This window comes from Gymnoscopelus microlampas (genome assembly GCF_963454915.1).
Source record: "Gymnoscopelus microlampas genome assembly, chromosome: 7".
Taxonomy (NCBI): domain Eukaryota; kingdom Metazoa; phylum Chordata; class Actinopteri; order Myctophiformes; family Myctophidae; genus Gymnoscopelus; species Gymnoscopelus microlampas.
Window position 1 is genome coordinate 3,663,403 of NC_139944.1, and position 25,498 is coordinate 3,688,900.

Genomic DNA, 25,498 nt, shown 5'->3' on the forward strand with positions numbered 1-25,498 from the left:
AGAGAATTATCTCCGGATCAGAACCGGTTGGGGTTATGTTCGGTATATTTTCTGGGGGGGGGGAGGGGTGGGCGTGAGACCCAGTCTGAATCTGAAAGGCCTCAACAGATATCTGAGGGTCTTCAATTTTCGAATGCTAACAACCAGGGCGCTGTTACGCACGATACGACAGGGGGATTAGTGGACGAGTATAGATCTCAAGGATGATTATTTCCACGTCCCAATCTACCCTCCGCACCGAAAATTCCTGCGCTTTGGCTACGAAAGGAAAGTGTACGAGTACACGGTTCTCCCCTTTGGCATGTCACTGAGCCCCAGGGTTTTCGTGAAATGCACCGATGCGGCAATAGCTCCACTGAGGCAGCAGGGTCTCGGCCTGTCGACTTACATCGACGACTGGCTACTGTCAGCGGGCTCGAGGGAGGAGGTGGAGATCACACGGAGATGGCCATTGCGCACCTGACGTCCCTGGGGTTCACAATCAATGCTCAGAAGAGCGTTATGATCCCGTCCCAACAGGCCACCTTCATAGGAATCTCGCTGGACTCCACCACGATGGTGGAGCGTCTGTCTCAGGACAGAATAGCCGGGTTTCTGTCATGCGTAAAATCCCTTCGCCTGAGGCGTCGAGTCGTGTACAGAACCTGCATGCAAGCAGCGGGTCTCATGGCTTCGGTCGTGCACCTGGTCCGGCTGGGCAGATTCCACATGAGACCTTTTCAGAGGTGGATGTGGTCCCTGAGGGTCCCACACACCCACGGTCATCGGAGGGTGGTCGTGTCACCACATTGCATGGAGACGCTCCGACCATGGTCGCAGGCAACCTTTCTGTCCGAGGGGGTCAGAATAGGCGCTGTGCTGACTTGGAAGGTCATTACCACGGACGCCAGCCTTTCAGGCTGGGGTGCGGTCCACGACGGCTACTCAACCAGGGGGAGGTGGGACTCCGTTCTGAAGGAGGCCCACATCAATTTCCTGGAGTTGTTAGCGGTCTTCCTCGCTCTCAAACACTTCGAGAGCTACATCCTGGGGTGTCATGTCCTGGTCAGGAACGGACAATACCACGACGATGTGTTATGTCAACAAACAAGGAGGCTTGGGTTCCCTTGCGTTGGACAAACTGGCTCGCAACCTAACGCTGTGGTGTGACTCGCGCCTGGCATCGATTCAAGCACTTCATGTACCGGGCCACCTCAACTGCGGGGCGGGCCTACTGTCCAGAGGGAGGCTCCGGTACAGGGAATGGTCACTCCACCCACGGGTAGCGGACATGATCTGGGCCCGGTTCGGCCGGGCTCAGATCGATTTGTTTGCATCCAGAGAGAACATGAAGTGCTCTCGGTTCTTCTCGATAGTGAACAAGGACGTCTCCATGGGAGGAGATGCCTTGGCACATGAGTGGCCGAACGAACTACTGTATGCTTTCCTGCCTCTGGAGCTGATCCCTCAGACGTTGGAGAGGGTCAGACTCCAGGGCCTGACAGTACTGTTAGTAGCCCCGGCATGGGGCGTGTGGAGGTCAGAAATGTCTCCCCTCCTTTACGACGAGCCGTGGCCCCTCCCTCTGTTCAGAGACCTACTGAGACAGGGAGGGAACGAGGTGTTCCACGAGGACCCACAGAAACTAGACCTGTGGGTCTGGCCCGTGAAAGGACGAGCCTGAGCTCGCAGGGGTTGCCTCCTGATGTGGTTGCAACCATTCAGGGGGATAGGGCTGTCTCCACAAGACTAGAGTATGACGTCAGGTGGGACATGTTTGTGTCCTGGTGCTCAGAACGGTCACCACCAGTGGTGGCTTTCCAGGCACCTGTGGGCAGCATCCTGATTTTCCTGCAGGATAGGTTAAATCAGGACTTAGCCTTTTCCACCATCAAGGTGTACCTGGCAGCCATTTCCGCTTGCCACGAGGGGTTCGATGGCAAGACGGTGGGCCATCATCCGCTGGTGCGCCGTTTTATGAACGGTGCTAGGCGGGCCAAGACGGTCAACAGGCCTCTGTTCCCGAAATGGGACCTTGCGGTGGTGCTGGATGCACTCTGCAGTCCTCCTTTTGAGCCTTTTGAGTCTGCAGATCTGAGGATCGTGAGTCTCAAAACGGTCCTCCTGGTGGCCCTGTGTACAGCCAAGCGGGTTGGTGACATACAGGCACTTTCGGTGAGCCCAGAGTGCATGTGGTTTTCAGACGACGGCAAGAGGGTTTTACTGAAACCCAACTTGGCGTTTGTGTCTAAGACTGGAGTGGTGGCTAGGGCCCCAGTTGAGCTGGGTGCCTTCCACCCTCCACTGTTCACGTCAGTGACTGACAAGAGGTTGCACTGTCTCTGTCCAGTAAGGGCGTTGAAGCATTACTGTCAGATGACGGCAGCCAGCCGTGGGTCGTCTCAGCTGTTCGTCTCCTTTTGCTGGTCTGGCCAGAGGAAGGCGGTGGCTAAACCGACCTTGGCCAAATGGATCGTGGAGGCGATCAGGTTGGCCTATGTGAGTAGTGGCTCTGTAGTCCCGGAGGGACTAAGGGCCCATTCTACTTAGGGTGTAGCTGCATCGTAGGCCCTTTACAAAGGGGTGTCGATGCAGGAAATATGCTCAGCGGCAAACTGGTCGTCTCCTTCTTTGTGGCCTTTTACAGCCTGGATGTGGCGGCATCTGAGATGGCGCACACAATCTTGGATATGGCTGCTGGATCAAGCCAGGAGAGGTTGGGGCAAGTCTAAGGGCATGCCTCTCTTCCTGCTTGTTCTTCCTTATAAGCCTCCCCTGGACCAGCTAGGCTGGGGTCCAGGGGAGAGGAGGCCCTGATTCTCTTTTCAGTATGGGTTGGACTCTTGTCTGCCCATTAGCTGAATGAGGTGGACGGAGGGTCGGTCAGTCAGGGCCTTACCTTCGGGTAATTTTCTGCATCCTGGCCCAGTGGGCTGGGGCGCCCATGTGGCTGGGGTCTCGCCTGTATGGCGGGACTGGGTGCTAAGGGCATGCAGAAGGGTATTTTACGAGAGGAGAGACATAATAACTAGAAGTTACGTAGATAACCCCAGTTTTCTGAAGTAAAATACTTACCTAATACCCCTTCTGTGCGCATTCAGCGGGCAGAGGGAAGATATTAGAGGGCGTATCCCAGTGACGCAAGGGTATTTATACCCCTTCCGGACTACCGGTTTCGCGTAACATGACCCTATCCAATAGAATTGTCGCGGGACTCCATGTGTTTTGCTCTGTGCATCGCCAGGGGGCGCTGATATCCCATAAGTAAGTATTTTACTTCACAGATAATAAAACTGGGGCTACCTACATAACCTCTAGTTACAGCTCTTAAAAAGAAGCTGTTTTTCAGCCAGCTTGTAATGCTTTTTATTGTCCAGTACCTTGTTCCAGAGGGGAGGAAAAGTAAATATATAGACGCCTTATCAGACGTCACACTGATAAGAACCAGTATGCGTGCACAGGCCGGCACCAAAATCACCCGACTGCTCATAAGATGCAATAGAAAAGTGGTCACAGCACTCACGTGCAAAAATGTATCTCAAACCTTCAGAAGCAGTGGAGGAAGAAGGCTTAGAATGTTTACTGTGATCTCTCGCTCTTTAAATATATAATACTTAGTTCATGTTGTGTGTAAACGATAAAAGCGATTCTCAAAGCAGTTGTCCTCCAAACCCCACCTCCAGTCACTGTCATTACAACGGAGGGAGTGCTATGATCACGGCAGCAGAGTCTGCTTCCTTGCGCAGCTGCCGCCCCTCGGCCTAATTTATGCAGTGTTGGGCGCAGATACCGGTCGAGAATAGCAAACCTCCAAGCTCACAACGCTCGCATCCGCAGCGTGTTGTGAGCTTGTATGTCAGTTATTCTCAGCGACAGCATGCAACACCGTTGCGTGATGAAGTAAATAACACACACGCAAAGGCTTGCTAGCTCTCATGCATTGAAGGAGGCATGAGCTCGGCTCTAGGCTCTCCCTAGGCTGGCAGTAGCGACCAGGATTGCATACACAATTGGCACTGGGTGAGAAAGTGGGTTACACAAATCGTGGGATAAAAAATAATAGATAAAAAAATACAAATAATAACACTCAAGAGGAGGTTGAATGAACTGAAACCAGTTCTCCTCAAAACACTGGGTTTGGGGAGCTGTTGGGAATTGATCACATGAAACCTGCACCTGCGCATGCAGTCTCAATGTTTGTTTGTTCTAATGTAATATACAGCTTGTGGAACATCCTTCATAATGCTACTGGTAAGTGACTTTTTCACATGTATTTATTTATTGACTTATTCATTTAACAGTGAATACAGGGACAGTGCACTTTAATCAACATTTCAGTTTTCACATCCATGTAAATGAGCCAGAGTTAGCAAAGAGCTAATTTATGTAGTCCCTAAGCAGGCTGTTAAAGGTGGTAACATAACTACAGTACAAAACAGACATATCAATACAATACAAGACAAGTAAACACAGGAGACAGAACAATTACGATAAATTATAAAAGAAATGACACCAGCGACAAAATAAGAGCTGATAATTACCCATTACAAGTTTGGTTTGCTTTAAGCCATCTCTTAGTGTCAAATTCAAAGTAGAATAATTAGTCGTCTCTCTTAATACAGTAAGAAGAATATTCCAGTGATGGGAGGCTCTAGCAAAGACATTCACACTCACGTGTCGGGATATTGGGGATAACAATGAAGGCATTCAGACAAGGTAGAGTGACAGGTTCCTCTTTAATCTGTGGAGGTTGTGATTCCTGGACCAGACTGGGGCTCCTCTCCTCATGTTCAGGGGAAACCTCTTTACACACAGACAGAAGGAGAGAAGAGGCAGCATAAGCACAACATCCAAAAGGAATTTTCTATTTGGATGACATTTATTCTCCTACTTATTGATTTGTTTAGTCACGATCACCAACGCTATTTATATTGTCTCTTCATTGCCACAAAAGTGAGGTGGAAGGGCTTGCACAGAGTTCCATTGAAGTTAAGTGAATTACTTTATTTTCAATGGCTATTTGGTCCAATCTTTTTTCACTCTAGTTTACACCAAATCTCTTTGCTAAAAACAGTCGATCTACAATCTCACAACACATCTCACTTTGTGGCGTTGTGAGCTTGCAGAAAGCTATTTTTGCCGAACATTCCCCCCAGAATAGGGGCTGTTGGGGTTCAAGTGGTTAACTGCTCGGAATCTACAACAGAGTACCGGAAGTATTTTTTCTATTGAAAATCCCCATAGAGAAATATTAGACTGTGTCAGATAAGAACTGTGTTCCAAAAATAAACAGATCAGCTTGGTGATTCTGTCAGGTATGTGACTCTGTCGTTTATCTTAGAGACACACATACAGGTAACTTACACATTGCTACATGTTATTTTATTTTATTTTATTATTTTTATAGCTCAAAATATGGTGAATTATTGTAGTGCAGTTAATTCTTGCCACCGATATTCAAAAATATTCAAAACATTCTGTGATTCTGCCTATCATCATATAACCAAAAGAGGCACAGTGGGTTGAAAGCGCTTTAATGATTTTCTCACAAGTTGTCAGCTGCTGTTTGGACCTGTTAATACAAAAATAAGTAAATTAAATAATGTGGGAGAAATGGGTGAACTTAGTTGTTTTTGGATAGTTTGACATGAAACAGGTGCAAGTATTTGCAACAAATATCAACAATGCAAGGGCTGTTGGTAATCAACACCGGTGCACCAGCAAACCATGCAATATTTTAAGATTTGAATGAATAAGTACTACCAGGACTATCTATCAGAGTAGAGTTCGAAATTATTCTCGAACTCAACTGATGGCCATGCTTGAGGGTTATTAGTCCAGTCTATATGGACATTCTTTACGTTCACAGAGTGTTAATTTGTGCTTATAACGGCAACATCATGGTGGATGATCGATAAGTAACGGGTCACTGTAGTCAGAAGAATGATATTGAGTTACGATTTGTAACTCACAGTCTGTCTGTGGATTTGAAAAATATATATATTTTCTTACTCTTTGATTAAATTAAAGCCTTGGATCACAAGAAGGTCATCTGTCATGACCATCATGGATGATTTTCAAAATAGTGCTTGCACTTTCTCCATTTTTGGTCCGTACATATAGATAAAAAGGTTCAGATTTAACATATAAAGCCCATGGCCACGGATGTTACAATTGTGTACAGCTCCTCAGAAGTACCTTTATATTGCATATTGGAAAATAAAAATAATTTTAATCCCATTGGTGGCCATTTTCTCCATATCCTTTCAACTATGCGACCCTATTGGTTGGGAGGTGTATCAGTATTGCATTCTGATACATTATAACTATTATAACTATGAGAAAATGGACACCGATCGGATTAAATTGCTTCTTATTGAACAATACGGAATATACAGGCCCTTCTGAGGGGACGTACATAATTATAATATGAATCTGAACGCTTATGTAGATGTCCGGACCAAAAAGGAAGAAAGTGCAAACACTATTTATTTACCTTTATAATTTATATGACACAATCTAAGATTTCTCTATGGGGAGTTTCAATATAAAACAGAACTCAGTGATCCAGGGGGATAGCACCCTCTAGCTGCAGTAACGTCACACTTTGGTACGCTTGTTAAAAGGATCCCTGCCTAATAAGCCTTAATAATAATAATAATAACAATAATAACTAGAAAAAGTGCTCCTCGGAGCACAACTCTCCGCTGTTGGGAATGTTGGGAATGTTCTATCTGTATAAGTGTCCTATCCGTCCTGTCTGTATAAGTGTCCTATCCCTCCCGTCTATATAAGTGTCCTATCCGTCCTGTCTGTGTAAGTGTCCTATCCGTCCTGTCTGTGTAAGTGTCCTATCCAATTGTTACAGTATCCGCCATTTCTCAACCATTTCGTGATTGTTCCTGTCTTACCTCACTCTTACCAGACTTGTGTTGGGAATGTTGGGAATGTTCTAATTCTTATGTTCTAACTGTCCTATCCATCCTGTCTGTATAAGTGTCCGATCCGTCCTGTCTGTATAAGTGTCCTATCCGTCTGTATAAGTGTCCTATCCGTCCTGTCTGTATAAGTGTCCTATCCGTCCTGTCTGTATAAGTGTCCTATCCCTCCTGTCTGTATAAGTGTCCTATCCGTCCTGTCTGTGTACTGTAAGTGTCCTATCCGTCTGTGTAAGTGTCATATCCCTCCTGTCTATATAAGTGTCCTATCTGTCCTATTTGCCAATTATGTATCAGCCATGCAGCCATTTCGTGATGGTTCCTGTCTTACCTCACTTTGGCAGTGGCAAAGACACTGCCAAAGTGATGCCATGTATTTATACAATATTTCACCGTATTGTCACGTGTCACGTGAGGCTTGACCAATCGGTGTGTCATATTTAGAAAGTGAAAACAAAACTCTCCTACGGAGAGTAATAATAATAAATATAGCTGCAAGCAGCGATAATACGGGGCCAGGAGAGAGAAAGAGAAATGATAATTCCTTTAACAGTCAGTTCATGAAAGTCCTTGCGGTCTTGTTTCCAATGAGGGCCTGTGAGCAATTAGGGGTTAAGAGTCTTGCTCAGGGACAAATTTCATTTCATCGACACATTTGCTGACCTGGCCTGGAATCGTACCTGGGGCAACCAGAGCCTCTGGCTCCCTAACCACTCAGCTATGGCCGAGAGAGAGAGAGAGAGAGAGAGAGAGAGAGAGAGAGAGAGAGAGAGAGAGAGAGAGAGAGAGAGAGAGAGAGAGAGAGAGAGATGGAAACGGAATAGATTGAAGATAGAAACGAATAGATTGAAGAGACAGAGACATGGAAACGGAATAGATTGAAGAGAAAGACATGGAAACGGAATAGATTGAAGAGAGAGAGAGAGAGCCATGGAAACGGAATAGATTGAGTCATGTTTTTTGCAATTCAACTTAAATGAGTATATATATCTTTGTCCAGGCTGATATTGTCTGTTGAGGATCACAAACTCTTGCCTTCTGTCATGACCCAAGCCCCTGTTTCACTAACACTAAGATCACTCGTTCACAAACCATTTACCAATGAAGAAATTGTACATCTCCTCAGAACCAAAACTAGTGAAAGTAGCCGATCTACAAGCTCACAAACCATTAAAAGTTGTCAGATTGTACATCGGCTATTTTCACAATGAAGTATGTTATACATTGAAAAAACATACTCTCATTGCTATCTGAAAAGTTGTGAGATTGTAGATCAGCTATTTTCACAATGAAGTATGTAAAAAACACTCAATTAAGTATTTCATGTTATCTTTAACAATTGCAAATGTATTCATTGATAGTCATGTTGTGTGAAATGCAACTTAGATGAAGTCTGCACCAAGTGAGGCTTGAACCTGTGACCTTGAGGTTGTGAGACATACACTTAAGCGGGACGCTATTGGACCAACAGACAAACCTCTGAAAAAAGAGATCACACTGATCATACAGTTTCACGCAAATAGCTGAAAAATCCTGGGTTTAAGTGTTTTTCAAACTGCTCAAGATTGCGGACAATCTAAGGGCGGTGCTTACTGGTCAACGTGATAGATGTGTTCCTCATTAGTCAAGGCACATGTGTAAGCAGGTCTAATGGCTGTCGGCCAAACGAGGCATGACTTTTGCCTGTTTAAAGTTTCAATTTTCAAAAAATTGCTATAGCGCCCCCGTTTGACCAATTGGAGTAAGATTGGTTTCAGTGATATTTGGAATGGCCCTTTACATTTCTGCAAAGTTTCAAAGAATGGTAAGTCTGCATGTATGTGTTAGGGGCAGATGAATAATTGTCATAAAACTGCAATATTCATTGGCTCATTAAAGCTTCATTTTTTCACTTATGGAAAATATTTTGCAAACGTTTTTTGGTATAGGTCCAAAGTTCATGTGTAAAAAGTTTCGTGCAGATTACTCAAAAATCCCAGGAGGAGATAGGTTTTAACTGTTTTTCATATAATTCAAAATGGTGGGAGATCTAAAGGTCAGAGGTCAAAAGTCAGAGTGTGAAAGTTGTTCAGCATGAGGAGACGCATGTGTGCATCGAAGTTTCATGGCTGTAGGTGAAACAGGGCATGAGTTGTACCTGTTCAAAGTTGGCATTTTTCAATTGAGTGCTATAGCGCCACCTTTTGACGAAAGATTGTGAGAATTATTTCTTGATTGTTTTTCATGACCATCTATTAGTCCAGGGGCCAAGCCATATTTTGGTACCACCTAAGGTGACCGTAAAGTTTTTGTATTTTTGTCTTCCTACATGTCTCTAGTTTATATTTTGGTATGATAACCCTTCCAATCTTGTAGCTTAATGGCAGTTATCACTACCTACCGGCTAATGTATCCGGTAGGAGACACAAAGTAGAATCTTTGTGTCTCCTACCGGAAATACACCCGGGCATCAAATTATTGGGACAAAAAACAAAATATATCCATGCATTCAAGGCTTCATGGGGTGTGCAATTGATAGAAAATGAATAACCTTTAAGTTTCCCAGGGGGACTCTACCCATTCAGCTATGACCACCCTAGACCGAAGGAGGGTCAACTTTTACAAGCTTATGGAAAGCAGTCTTTTTGCAAACACCAAAAATCTGAGAAGTTATCAATTGCACACCCCATGAAGCCTTGAATACATGGATATATTTTGTTTTTTGTCGCAATAATTTGATGCCCGGGTGTATTTCCGGTAGGAGACACAAAGATTCTACTTTGTGTCTCCTACCGGATACATTAGCCGGTAGGTAGTGATAACTGCCATTAAGCTACAAGATTGGAAGGGTTATCATACCAAAATATAAACTAGAGACATGTAGGAAGACAAAAATACAAAAACTTTACGGTCACCTTAGGTGGTACCAATTTGTGAAAATATCAGTGTTGGCCCCTGGACTATATCATATGGCCGAGTTTCATAAAAAGCGACTGCACGGTTCAGCCAGAACTGCCAAAAGTGGCAGAAAAAGAAACGGAATAATACCAATAACAACACGGGTCCATGCTGGAAGCCTGGCCCCGTAATAATAATAATAATAACTTTATTTGTATAGCACCTTTCATACAAAATTGCAACCCAAAGTGCTTCACATCAAGACAATAAACAGTAGAATGCCAGAAAAAGAATTGTCAAACAGAAACATAACTAAACAATGTAATTAAACTAAACATCAAGTAAACATAGGGCAGATTTATACACAATAAAAAAATAGAAATAGCAATACAAAATAAAAGTAATAAAAATAATAAAAACAAAACTTGAATACAAAATTAATCTAATTAAATCTAAGTGGTATCTCTGGTATATATAAATCTCTAGTGGTAATATATTCCACAACTTAGGGCCATAGACCCAGAAAGCAGCCTCACCAGTGTTTTTAATACATTATAATTGCCCTCTATAACTAAAACTAAAAATTGAAAACACCTTAAATATTGTATTTATTTATTTTAGGAACAGTTAATCTTTCTAAATAATGTCATTGATCATGACATTATTTATAATGCAAAACTAAAAGTAGTGTCATGATTGTGAGAAGCCATGAGGACAAAAAAATGGCTTTCCCAGACATCTACCTAAGTGACAGTCGGTCGGTTATCTGGGCCACATTTTTTCCGACAATCTCCAAGGTGATAGAGATATGTCTAGGCAGTGCTGTATACTTTATGCCCAGGCCAACATGCTGCTTCGAAGGTTCAATATGTGTTCTGATCCCGTTAAGTGTGCGCTTTTTAAAGCATTTTGCACTTCTATGTATACAGCCTTCTTGTGGTGCACATACAAGAAGGGTAGTATAAAGGCTTAAGGTGGCATACAATGATGCCCTGAGGATTCTACTTAAGGTCCCTAGATGGCAGAGTGCCAGTCACTTATTTGTGACATGTGGTATCCACACTTGTGAGGCCCTCTTAAGACATTCCATGTATGGTTTCATGTATGGATGAGTCCCGGAACAGTATTATTGAGGATATAGTCAATCCTGGGAAAAGCTGTCTCAGGTACTCGTCCAGGCTGCGGAAACACTGGAGAGATGTGTGATTTTATGTCTTTGAATGGTATGGTTGTGTTTTATGTGCCGTTTTTATTTTATTTTATTTCATTGTATTTGTATGCTGTGCTTTTATATATGCTCTATGGACCCCCTGAGTGTCTGGAATAAAGTTTGAATTGAATTGTAATATGCCTTCTGCCCAAATCTGCCCAAAAAGTGTATTTTACACGTGAGGTGGGGGGCTCAGGGTGTTCCCACTTACAGGGCCGCATTAAGACCCCGCAGGGCCGTGGAACACCACCAAATCAAAGGCCCCCCCAGTGGCGTAATTTCACACGCGCGCTGATCCCCTTCCCCTATTCCCTTCCCCTATTCGCTCATACTAGGACATGACCTATGTGTAGGCAGAAGAATACATTGGCTATTTGAAAATAGCAGATCTACAAGCTCACAATGTGTCGCAGTGCGACAAGTTGTGAGCTTGTAGATCTGCTATTTTTCCCAATGTTTTTTTTTTAAACGTGGAACATTGCAACACAAATGTTGCATGGGGTCCCTGGCATGAATGGTAATGAAACATGGTAATGAAATGAAGCATAATGAACCAACCTGCTCTGTGTAGTTTGATGTGTGGCTGTAGCATCACGTCCAGCAGTTTGTTTTGCTTCTCCAGCAGAGTTTCTAGTGTCTCCATCTCTCTCTGGAAGAGGTTGCACATGAACTCTGCAGCCGCACGGAGGCGCTCCGACACAAACACTCTGACACGAAGCTTCACACGACAGACATCATAAGCACCACCACGCTGCTGTTCGTCCAAAACACACAATAATATCTCCTCTCCCACCGACGTCAGGTGTTCGTTTATCGACAGGACGACAGCCGTACAGACTCCATTTGACTCGTTTTATCTCCTTTATGAGACATTTTTGTTGAGACTCTTTGTTGTCCTGAGTTACGCAACTAACTAGCGCTTACTCCTCGTCCCTAGTGTTGCCAGGTTTTGCGAGAGAGAAATAAGCTACCTCTATGAAAACAAACCCCAAAAAGAAGTGAGCCTTGCCTTCGCCCTTAAAACATAATATACTTTGAGACACACATCCGGGTTTTTGACCAATAAGCGCCTTTGATTGGCCCCATTTCGGCACAGCTGGCGTTTTTTTGGGCTAAACAAAGAAATTACGCGACGTGTCGTTGATCCCCTTCCCCTATTTGCTCATACTAGGACATGAGTAGGCAGAAGAATACATTGGCTATTTGAAAATAGCAGATCTACAAGCTCACAATGTGTCGCGGTGCGACAAGTTGTGAGCTTGTAGATCTGCTATTTTTCCCAAAGTTTTTTTTTAAACGTGGAACATTGTAACACAAATGTTGCATGGGGTCCCTGGCATGAAATATTTGACCTGAAAATGTTTGAGAAAAACTGGTTTAAACAACATTACGAGGCAAGACCAAATAAGCAAACACTTAAGAAACAAGTCCAAAAAAACGCAACCGCCAATATTTACAAGCAACTTTCCAGAAAAACAAGCCCAAATTCGCTTATAATAAACTGACATGGCAACACTGCTCGTCCCGGGCATAGAGGTATAAGGTCCGGGTCGACGTTGTTCAAGCATGCATACATGGGGGAGTAAAGGATCCAGGCACTGTTGGCTTTCGCCCCCTCGTGGAGGGAGTGTGTAACTGTCACTCAGTAGTGGAAGAACAAGTACTCGCACTTATTTTTACTTCTGTAAAAGTATCAATACCGCAATGCAGGAATAATATAGTAAAAGTCCGATATTAAAAATGTACTTGAATAAAAGTACAAAACTATTAGCATCAAAATATAAATGACTTAATAGTACCAAAAGTAAAAGTACTTATTAAGCAGAATGTCCCATTTTAAATCTTTTCAAATGTAGCTTAAACGCAAAACTGTTTTGAGCTTGTAGATCGTCTATTTTCAAATAGCCAAAGTATATAAGGCTGAAGTGGTTAATGTAACCTATGTTGTTCTTTTTCTTTTTATATATATATATATATATATATATATATATATATATATATATATATATATATATATATATATATATATATATATATATAATAATCAACATCTTCAAAGTCCTAATAGTACAATGATCAAATTGTTGTAATGGAGTTTTGGACAACATACAATGTTTCAACCTCATATACAAACTACACAACATAACTGTTACTAAAGGATTGCAAAGGACTACACAGGAATGCTGTCACAACCTTCCCTAAAAGACCTGGAGCAACACTCCACACGCCCAAGACTCTTCTCCCCTCTGGCTCCCAAACTGTGGAACCGTTTGTTTGGGAGCAGCTCGACAAGCTCAAAACGTGTCGCTTCGCGCCCCGGTTCAAGCTTGCAGATCTGCAAATATTGTGTGATAGGCCTACTTTTAGTCCATGAGCCCCAAAATTGACAAATGATTACCGAAAGAGTGGGTAAAACCAAACCTATATAAAATTGTTCATAGGGTCAGTACGAGTAAATAAATATATGATAACCTCTCCACAGGAGCAGCTTTTTCATGGTTATCAAACATTTTGTGATTTTCCCCATACGTACATGACAGGTGAAAAAATGACAACATTTAAAAAAGAGTTATCATAATGGAACTTCCTGAGTTGATTACTTACATGAAGACAATGATTTTTCGTATTACAAGTTTTCTGAAATTGTATATTTACATATGCAAATTAGGCATTAGGAAAATATGCCCACATTTGCATAATTTTCCAGAATCAACATTGAAACATTGGACAAAGCCAGAGTCAACATACTTATTTCATTTTGTTAAGATGTCGGAGTCAAAGGTTTTTAACGAGGGAATATTCAATATCTGGCTCAATTTTGGGGCTCTGGCTCATGGACTAAATGCATAATTTGCATATTTAAATATACAGTTTCAGAAAACTTGTAATACGAAAAATCATTGTCTTCATGTAAGTAATCAACTCAGGAAGTTTCATGATAACTCTTTTTTAAATTTTGTCATTTTTTCACCTGTCATGTATGTGTAGTGGGTTGAGCTCAAGCCCCCAGAACCCAGTGCTTGCATTGAAGCGAAATGGACATGCTGGCCATTCGTAGGTACTGCAGCTTAAAACGGATGGGGCCACTGCAAATGTACGAGCAAAAACGGTTTCGACCAATGGGCTTGACTCACGAGCTTGCGCACAAGCTTGCGCACAGGGACGCGCACCTCTGTGACGTAAAACGCGTCACTTCTGTGACGCAGAACGGATCACAGTGGCCCCAAATAGGCTACGCCCATCACACTTTACAACCCGGAAGAAGGGGTGAATTCGCTTCATGCGCTGTGTGAGCAACTCAATGCAAGTGGACGGGAGGCGATATCCGGTGCCCTCTCTATTATTTTTAACTCTATGGTTGAGCTTCTCTGGTTGCCCCTAGCAACGCAACGCAAAGCAACGCCCCCCGTAATCACCAGGCTGATTAATAGGCAGCTGTACGCGGCCGCTAGTTAGTTGGCGTTTGTCCGTCTGCCTGGTCGTGGGTTGTGAGCATCGCGGTTCAGCGTCTCGTTTAAGGTACCGAATGTAACTATATGTGTTAACGGTATATTGATGTGTGAGCCCAGCAAAACTTAATGTTGTTATACTCTGCAGGTGCTCACTGCTCCCCCCTCCCCGACCTGTTCTCTTCGTAAGCGAGAGGTGTGCGTGGCGTGCTGTCTGTCTGTTTGTCCAGTCTGTGCTGCTCTAACTGTTTATAGAGGTAAGGCAGTCGCGCTGCGCACATTGTAGCTTGTTTTATGTTATTGATCAGGTTATTAATTATGTCATGTTTGTTTTGTTAGGAGAATCTCCGTTTGTCGCTGCTGTTTTTGTCCTTATTATTTTGGTTATCTGATTTAGTTATTTGATTTAGGTTTATTTTTGGTTATTTGATTTGGTTATTTGATTTTTGTTTATTTTGATTTATTGTATTTTTGCAAACCAGCTGCTCGATAATAGATATATAATAGTATAAACTGAGGTATCTTTGGCTCCGGCCGTACCAGTGCTAGGGGGCTATAGTTGTAGTCCCGACAGGTGGGTGGTCACTGGTGATAGGCTGTATTGGAGTTTGTGTTAGTTTTAGTGCATGATTTACTGTTTTAGCTGCATGCTGATTTAGTTTTTAAGAATTCAGTGTTGTGTTGTTTTTAACATTTTTTTCTCTTGTCTTTTAGTGCGTGTGCCGTTTGTGTGCTTTTGGTGGCAGTGAAACCCCTCTCTCCTAACTCCCTCACTCCCTCCTGTGTGTAAGGACACCTATGCCCCCTCGGTTACTGGTACTCTAGGCTATTGCCCCATTTAGTGAGGGCTGTTAACAAAAAAATATGGACACGGCTGACAAAAGCGCCAAACTTTTTCTACATGCTCTCCATCACCATAAGTTTCATTTTGGAAGGGGAGCCACGTCATCAAGATGGCAGAAGGCGGCCATCTTGGATTTCAAAGATGTCCACCATGTAATATCTATAAGTGCCAATATCTCGGCTTCAAAGCCACTTAGAAGGTCAATCTTGGTGTCAAAATATATTTTTTTCTGGGTCAAGCAATGCAATAAAGCTATTGAGAATACCACTAGATTTTTATTTGTGCCAAGATCAAATAAATATGGTCATTCTAGCAACATATTTACATAATATTCAACTTGGTTAGCAGTCAGACACATGGAGCATGAAGTGAATTGACATTCAAATTATCTGTCACATTGACAACTGCAAAGATCTGTGCAATTCCAGTGTGCCTTCTTGCATGAGCACCTTGCACCACAACCACGTTTACAAACGCACTTGACCAGTTCATTGCAGGCTTTTGACGCCATCGGTAGAATGCTCCACACAGGAAGCCAGACCTGGTTGTTGTCATCCAATGTCCATCCCCATCCTTCTGGACTGGGTGTCGGCTGCTGGGCCAGTTCAGACGTGGCCCAGATCCCAGACTGGTAGGCAACTCGCTTCACGTGTTGCAACAGTGAATCTTGCATTGGTGGAATGTGTTCCATCGTTTTGTTCTTCTGGCAGAACAACTCTCGCCGTGCTTCATTGACAGATTCTAAATCACTTGTCTTATCATACATGATGACTGTGAAACGCTCAAGAAGCTGAAAGTGTTGGGCATCTATGGTCACTTAAGTGTATGGATTTTCTGCCATATAGTTGAAGGCCTGGGTGACCTCAGGGTAGGACTTCCACGCCACCCATGCTGATTTCTTCCCTTTCCCGCAGAATGCTGATGTTGTGTCACAGCCTGTGTAACAGTGGAAGATGGGAAGTGCTGTGGACTTGTCTTTGCCCAGAGCATGGCAGATGGTGTTTATATGAACATAGGTGTAGTTCTTGCCAGTGCCAAAAGCAACCCAGATGTCTGCAGCTGGATACTTGGAGAGCAGGGCATGGAACTTGCCGATGAGGATAACGACAACATCCGTATCCACAGTGCGTATCAAGCAGGTAGAACAGCCATGTTCCAGGGCATCAAGCAGGTGAATCACTATACTGGTGTCGGCCTCTTCGTGGTTACATGGCAGCATGGAGTGGCTGGTGTCTGTGCCGACCACTGTGATGCCAGATGTGATGAAGACCAGCTTGCCCTCTGGCCAGGCGGTGGATGCAATCTCCCCAGAGAGGAAGGTAAAGAGTTCCTGCTTGTTTATAGGATCACGCAGGAAATCTGGCCAATTCCCCGGCAGCTTGTTCTGACCAGCCACCTTCCGTCGTATCCCTTTGCCTCGCTTCTCCCTCGTTGACTCTTTTATGCTGCTGGTGATGTAAGTATCCCAGACCACATCAACTCTTTTGGAGATCTCCAGGTGTTTCATGATGTGGGGAACAAAGACACAACTGGCATATTCGTCAAATGTGGTAATGTTGGTAGTGGACAGGAAGTGCATCACAGCAGCTCCATCGAGTATGTTGACATCAAACGTAGCTGGAGGTTCTTCTTGTGTCAGAATATTTAGCAGATCTGACTTCTTTCCCAGCCATAGTTTCCCTCTGTCAGATAGAGAGGGAGGGTATGGGTGGTTTTCATGTTTAAAGAAGGTGCTCATGTTCCCCTCTCTGTGTTGCATGGCTATATATAACCGGGAGAAGAGTGCCACATCATCTTTCAACATTGAGATCTGCCCTGCCTGCTTGGTCTTGATCTTGAGTGTCGGGCATCTGAAGAGAGGCAGTAAGTTATTTTTGATGGGCTCATGAATGGAGTGTGTGCGGTCCATGATCACTGTCTTATGGTACTTGTTGTACTGTTCTCTGCCCACTGATTCCACAGTGCGGACTGTGTTAACCACTGACTCGTCAATCACATTTCGTGTGTCCAACATTAGAAGCTTGTGGCTATCGTCTAGGAACGGATTGCCCATCCCACTGATGGTGTTCACAAGTGCTAGTGTTTGCTCTTTGAATGTCTTTTGTGTAGCCATTCCTTCTTCATGGTGGTGTTGTTTATTTCCTTTTTCTAATTCATACTCATGCTCAAACTCTTTTAGGAGTCGCGCTTGTTCAGGCCCTGCGATCATCCACCTCTTGAATGCGGAGGGATTCTCGGTCAGTCCGACTGCACCTCCAGAGCCCTTCATCAGATCATTATTCTGCTCATGAGCCTGGTCTATTGGTATGCGTGAGAATCTGTTTGTGGTCTTGGGAACAACCCAATGACCATGTTCTGCAAATTCCTCATGAATGGACGTTGGCAAGCTTTCCACGTCGCGGATGTGGACAGGAATCCATCGGGCATAGTTGTGTACATATTTTGCCAGAATTTACCAAATGATCTAATATTGGCTGAATTAGTCACTTATTGATATTCCCTATAGTTTTATTGCATTCCTTGTCCCAGAAAATGTATATTTTGACACCAAGATTGACCTTCTAAGTGGCTTGGAAGCTGAGATATTGGCTTTTATATATATTGCATGGTGGCCATCTTTGTAATCCAAGATGGCCGCCTTCTGCCATCTTGATGGTGTGGCTCCCCTTCCAAAATGAAACTTAAGGTGATGGAGAACATGTAAAAAAAAAAAGAGTGGCGTAGTCTGGTATCCTGTTTCCGGGCCTAAGTGCCCTGGTCACATACGTATGGGGAAAATCACAAAATGTGTGAAAAAGCTGCTACTGTGGAGAGGTTATCATATATTTATTTACTCATACTGACCCTATGAACAATTTTATATAGGTTTGGTTTTGCCCACTCTTTCGGTAATGAAATCTTGTCTGGCTCATGGACTATTTAGGCTAATCAAGTAGGGCATTTATTTACGAAAAAACACAAAAAGTTAGAATACAGAGATAAAAGGTTTCTGCCCGGCGAGGTAACCAGACATTTCGCCCTAAATCCATTTCGCCCGTGTTTTATGTTAACTTGTGCAGTCCTTATATCATAAGTAACTTGCTGTCATCCCACATCTAAAACGACATCAATGTTGTTTTACTTCGTAGTCCTGATTCCAGGTTCACATATTCTCCATTCAACAATTCATTAAGGCAAATATTACTTAAATGTAAAGGGACTCATATCATACACAAATACTGTGTTAGGAAGTGTTCACATTAAATACTGTCAAAGTTCGCCTCACAGCTACAGTTAGACTTAAATATAAAAGCACACAATGAAGCTATTTGTGGGCTTTAAATACCTGAAATGGTGGAGCTTTCTCCATGACATGATGCGTTCACAGGATGCATTGAATTGCGATATGGATAAGTGTTTAAAATGATTGTGATGCTAAAATAATACATTTTAATGGGGACCCCTGTTTTGGTTGAAAATGCATCATTTCAGTTGGCCCGTTACGTAACCCCTACAACAAAGTATAAATGAGAACCTCGAGGCTGCATAGATGTGGACAGAATACACAAAACACAACGTAGGGGATTAATAAAGAAGGCACCGTGACCTGGCGAAGATGTACTAGACATTTAAATGTTGTCGTTCTTGCTTGGTACCCTGTTCTATTAAAGAAAAAGACTCCAATCTTCCAAGTTGTTCCAGTGCCTTCTTTATTCAGCTATATGTGTCGGCTCCTGAGATCCACCGGACCAGCCTGATTTAGGCTCGAGGCACGGTGGAACGTCCCGTTATTCACAACATAGGGGCTGTGATAGCTACAGTATGTACTTGGTCCCCTCTTTTCCCCCTCGACACCAAATTTCCTCGCCAAATAAAATGACAATCTACAAGCACACACATTTTTTGCAGAATGCTAGCCCACAGAATAGGGATGCTAGGGTTCAAGTGTGGGTTGCCAACCGTCCCGTATTAGCCGGGACGCCCCGTTGAGCCAAAAGGGGCGTGTCCCGTACGGGACTTTGTTTGTCCCGGACTCCGGTGTAAAGGGAAAAATAAAAAATATATTTATGTTTGCGCACAATACAGTGTGTCTGGCTGCGTGTTTGTGTGCTGTATGCGAAGGGCGCTAGGACCGCTCAGTTGACAGGGCAGGCACAGTGCTCGCACGCGCGCGTGCGTGTGATTTTCTCCGGTGGGCGCGGCATCATTGTTTGTGTGGCATGTCAGCAGCCTGTTCGGTCGTGTGGGAAAATGAGCGCTGCCGGTGGAGAAGCAGGTGATAATGAAAGAGGAGAAGTCGGGTCTTCCCCCAAAATAATTAAATCACATAACCCTAACCCAACCCTAAAACCAAAATAAAGTAACAAAAAAAGTAACTTTATCCGCGGGAAACCCGAAAAAAAAACCGAAAAACCCCCCGAAAAAACGGGACACATGTGTCCCGGTTTTTTTTTTGTGTCCCGTTTCTCCAATTCTGGATTTGGCAACCCTACTGGATCATATTTCTAGATGTGAGAGAGCTGCACCATCCAAAGGAGGATGTATGCCGGCTCTCGTAATCAGAGCAGGTTTCCCCCAGAAAGTCTGCCAATTATCTCTGAAGCCCACGCCATTTGCTGGACACCACCTCAACAGTTTGGCAGGGCAGTACATCTTCGGTTACTGTAGCCCATTGGTTCTCAAACACTTTCATGTCAAGGTCTCCCTAATTTGATAGGTATCTGGCTGCGGACCCCCATCTGAAAATATGTGGTGCCATGTACTTGTAGAGTCTTGATTTTTTTTTTGAAAAATTTTGAATAATTTCAACAACATAAATATTGTCTTATGGGGGATAAGACTAGATTTTTGTTGTCAAAATTATTCAAAATGTTAAAAAAAAATGTCAAGACTCAATACAATAGTACAAGTACAAGTATGTATGTATGTATGTATGTATGTACGTACGTACGTATGTTACACCTTAACTGTACACCTTAACCCCCCCAAGGGGGGGCAGTGCGTGAGGAGAGCAAAAAAAAAGGAGCCCAGGGGGGGAGGGAGGAGCAGGGGGGGGGGAGGAGCGGGTGCGAGGAAGCGAAGGCGTGTGTCTGTGCGGGTTATGTTAACTTCATGAGAACCATGTGTTCGTGTGTGTAGAGAGTATAGCCTGAAGTTTGTCCTTGGTGTTTTCACCCAGTCCAGTTATCTCATGCGCTGGTGTCAGAGCGATAACACAGCGAGTTGTGAGGCTGTGGGAGACGGCCTTGATTGGGTTCCGACCCAGAATCATAACAACAGGTGGCCATGGGGGGGGGGGGGGGGGGGGTGATCTTGGGGGGGGGGGGGTCCTTCTCCACATTGTAGCCACGCAGAGCAGTAACTCTCTCAGCGATGATCTCCATTGTGCGGCCACTGGCTGAGATGACGTCCACAACACGTTTCAGGTCAGCGACGATCTCCGTTGTGCGGCCACTGGCCGAGATGTCGTCCACAACGCGTTTCAGGTCCGAGATCGATGTCTTGATGTTTTCCCACATGTGTTCTTTCTCAGAGAGAGACGCCAGCTTGGTGTCTAGCTTGGACTCTCTCTCCAAGATCGATGCCAGGATGGTGTCCAGCTTGATGTCCAGCTTGTGGACTCTCTCGTTGACGATGTTATCCGTGTCGCGCCTCAGTTCGGTGATGTTGTCCACGATGTTATTCGTGTCGCGTTTCAGTTCAGCGGTCACACCCGCCTGAGTTGTCAGCACTCTGCCAATCTCCATTATCATTACAGGCAGCCTGGGGGCTCCATCCAGGGCAGCTGTCTTGCCAATTTTTCGATACACAAGTGCAATGCCCGCTCCAATCAGCAAAAAACCTGTTATCATAAAGACAAAATTATAAACATCTTCAATGTCCTCGATAGACAAAATGGACAGACACAGAACTCGCCACTTGTAGTGGGCATCGCCCATGTATCCGGCCAGAAAGGTCCCACCGGGGCATTTGGGGTCCTCAGGTCCAGTTTTCCGAGTTGAGAAAATTTGGTCTATGGCGTTTAACGACCAGTTAAGAATTTCCATGTTTTACACCCGGGATTGTTCGTGGGTACAGTGTAGAGAAGCGAGGTGGAGGAGTGGAGAGATAAGGGTCAGGAGGAAAGAAAAGTGCGACCGCCTTCGTCAGCAATATAATGTTATATAAATAGAATGTTTTTTTTTTTAATTCATGGATGAATGAAGGAAGGAATGAATGAATGAATAAATAGGTTAATACAAATGTGTTCATGCCACAATTCACATTCAATAGGTTATTCTTGCAAATTTCAATAAAATATTAGCTTATAGTATAATTATTGTAAATAAATAAACAAATAAATATAATAAAATTTTATAATTTGTATATATATATATATATATATATATATATATATATATATATATATATATATATATATATATATATTATATGTGCATTAAATAAAGCAAATAAATGCACATATATTTTCGGGTGACTATCATTTGTTTTGAGATCCATACAGCCTCGACCACTCGAGGCTGTGGAAGGTTGGGAAGAAAAGAGAGGGAAAAACAAGTCACTAAAGCATCTTTTGTCTTCAAAGCCTTTTAAGCCATTTAATCATTTGTTCTCCGGTGACAAAGCATTGGAAAATGGCACCAAATAGGCCTGTACATTTTTGTGTGTTTGTTTTTGCTATTATACAATTACTTGTGATGAAACGGAGAAACAGATAGAATTCGAAGACAGAGGAAACTGAGAAGTGCAGCACTTGCTGCACTGCAAAGACGTCAAATTGTGAGTAAAAAGTAATTCTCAATATGAACAAAATGCTGTCATAGTAGCAAATTACACCCTCTCCTGGGCAAATTAAACATGGCACACGCAGTGGTGTAAAGCAGTGGTACTCAACCCGTGGGTCGGGACCCCCAGGGAGGGTCAAAAGTAATCAACAAACTATAGGCCTACTATAAAAACTGGTTAAACCTTGACCAAATTGTGAAATCATATAAGAAAGAGGCAAAACAATGAAAATAACCGATCTACAAGCTCACAACACATGCTGTGAGCTTGTAGATCTGCTATTTTCACAATATCGATCTGTTGAGGCATCTAAATCGAATGCCTCAACTCCTTAATTCCAAGTGCTTATCAGGGTTCAAATATGATTATTTTTGGGGGGGCCCGGGTTGAAAAGGTTGAGAACCACTGGTGTAAAGTAACTAAGTACATTTTGTAGGATTATGCGAAGGCTAAAATGTAACTTAGATGGCATGTTATGTAGACAGATGCCAGGTCATTGTTGGCCTGGCATCCTATAGTGTGTATAGTTTCAAGGTTGGCTGATGATAGGTTCTTGGTTTACGTATGTATTATTTATTATTAGATTAGTGAACTATTACAGGTGAAACAAGTGTAGAGCCCTGCAAAAATATAGGAAATGAATATGTTTATTATTTTGGCATATGTTTATTATTTAATTTCTCTCAGCAATGCACTGTTGTTTAACATCAGCTTTTATTTTGCTAATATAGCTTCCTGCCTACTGGTGCCTGTTTTTGTGCCAATGTGGTATCAGTGCGAGGGGGTTGGCATATTCTAAGCCAATAATATAACCTGTTGTTGAAAGAGACTTCCTTGTTGTTCTAACGCGCCAAAGAAAAGGAGAGTTGTGGAATAATCTGATTGTGGTTTGGGAGGAAAAGCGCCACTTTCTTTAAGAAAGCGAGGGTATCGAGACTGAAAGACATTCACAGTATTGGCACAATTATTCTGTCTTATTTTGTTTTGTTTGTAAGTCTAGTGCCTCGCTAAAAACTATTCTCCAGTTCAGTCTTGTCTCGGGAGAACCGACGCGTCCGGTGTTTTGTTTACAAGCTTGTTTTCGGGGACGTTTACGTTAAACGTCTGCTCGATCTGCTGAGGACAGTAACACCGCGGACCGTGGCTTAACCAGGAGACCCAGTGGAGAAGAGGAGTCGCCGACGGGTCGCGCGTCAACGCTGCGTTGGAGACGGGACGTGCGCCGCGGTGGAATATGTCCTGTGGAATATACCGTGTTGCTCATTCATTCAAGCCCGTGGAGCCCTCGTGAACTTGGCCGTGACTCGCACGGAGGCGTGAGTAAAGGGAGGATAACTGACACTGACTGAAAGTGTTGCTTTTATTTTGTGCACCAACGTATGGGCCCCACCGTTTACAAAATCCAAGCGCTTGGTATTAGGGTTTGAACATTTTTGCTCTGTGTGAATTGTGACCACACACACACACACACACACACACACACACACACACACACACACACACACACACACACACACACACACACACACACACACACACACACACACTTGTTGTGTTTTGTTTGGGATAAATATCCCTGAAAAAAGGGTAAAGTGTTATTTCAAGGTTAATAAGTGTTATTGGATTTATATGCAGAGGTTTGTTAAAATTCAATGTTTAATTCTTTATTGTCAACTGTTTTGAAATAATTATTGCTGTCAACCATTGCACCTTTACACACACACTTCCACTCAAACAAAAAAGAAACAGAATAAATCCCTTTGTTTATTATTCTGTTTATATGGTTGCCCTGAGCGATTTATTTTTACTATTCTGAGGTTGTACATTTTGGTACTGTTACTAACTATTCACATTTTCTGGGGAATACAAAGAAAGCTCATAGTTTATGGGTTAGTAATCTCCAGTGGAGGCACCGCACCATAAGTATTCTGTTGCTATCAACCCAAGCCTGCATTAGTACTGGTAAACTAGGTGAATCAGCCAGTTCAACACCAACAGAGAATACAGGATCCTGTTTTATTATATGAGACTTTTGGCCCTTTTATAGTGAGGAAAAGGGTTACACAAGCCCAAATAAGCAACTACACTTTAGAAAGAAGCCCATATAAGCAACTACACTTTATAAGCAACTACTTTGTACTGTAGTATAACTTTGTTTAGACACATATTTAATTTCAGGACCCCATGTTAACAGACTATCTTTATTTATCATTATCATTTATTTATTATATTTATTTATTTACGATTATATCTCTATTTTTTTGCAGAGTGAACGCCCAGATCAGTACTGCGTTGTGAACCGCCATGTTCCAGTGTTGAAACTGTACTTTAATGGCCAGAGTGACCTACGTCCAGACTTCCGTCTTTCCCGACGCTCAATAGGCATTCTTGTGCGAACCCTCCAATCTCCAGTTGACCCCGGCTGGGGTCATGACCTAGAGGTTCTCGTGTTCCTGTTTTGGCTGGCAAGTGCAACCTCCTACCGTGTGGTCTCTAAAGCGTTTGACATCCCACGCTCCACGGTGCATGACATCGTCCATAGAGTTGCAAACCAGGTCATCAGGATCAAAAACAGGGTCATCTTTTTTCCACCCCCTGATGAAATCCCAGTAACTGGATTGGGGTTTGAGAATCGTGCTGGAAACACAGCATTCAACAGAGTTGTGGGCAGCATTGATGAATGTCATGTCAGAATAAAGCCCCCTAGCAAAGATGGCCAGTGTTATTTTAAAGGAGGCACACCATGAATTAAAACAAAATATTTGATATTTAATATCATATGGTGTATGTCCCTCAAACCATTTTCAAAAGGTTTGAGCCTAAATCAACACTCAGATATACTCATCCCAAGTCAATTCTCTCAGGCTTATAAAGCACTTTCAGCTGCAATACCAAAACGTCCTGTTGGGCAGAGGGGTGCTACTGAGCAATTCTGTCTGTCAAAATACATGGGCAGAATGGTTCGTGATGTAAGCAAACATGCCATTCTGAGATGGCCTGTTCAGACACGCCCATTCTGAAAATCTCTGAAATGAGAATGAATGACTGAATGTTAAAAAAAAATGTTGGGGTACAAGAGACACTGGGGAGCCCAAAAAATACCAAAAAAATAAATAAAAAAGTGAAATTCATGGTGTGTCTCCTTTAACAGAAAGCTATACCATTCGATCCAGATGCAGGCAGTGTGTGACAGTGAGTGCATCTTTCTGGACATATTCGTTGGATACCCAGGCTCAGTCCATGATTCTCGGGTGTTGAAAAACTCCCCAATGTATGTCCAAAGACTGTACCCACCTGAGGGCTACTGCATCCTAGGGGATGGTGGCTATCCCTGCCTGTCTGACCCAATTGCACTGATCACACCCAACAGGCACCATGCAAGGGCCCGTTCTGTCATTGAACGGGCCTTTGGCATCCTGAAAACCAGGTGGCGTTC

At 43.3% G+C, this 25,498-nt stretch overlaps 1 protein-coding gene across 1 annotated transcript in view; it reads right to left on the minus strand.

Moving 5' to 3' along the window:
• The window catches only part of LOC311049462 (uncharacterized protein), a gene marked incomplete at its 5' end in the record, with an annotated part of 43,340 nt that extends 27,277 nt beyond the window's left edge, over positions 1–16,063 (minus strand). Inside the window, 3 exons of the mRNA XM_084063037.1 lie at positions 4,654–4,782; positions 11,563–11,851; positions 15,839–16,063. Coding sequence (XP_083919163.1) covers positions 4,654–4,782; positions 11,563–11,851; positions 15,839–16,063 — 643 coding nt within the window. The remainder of the gene's footprint in view (positions 1–4,653; positions 4,783–11,562; positions 11,852–15,838) is intronic.
• Between the last annotated feature and the right edge of the window lie 9,435 nt (positions 16,064–25,498).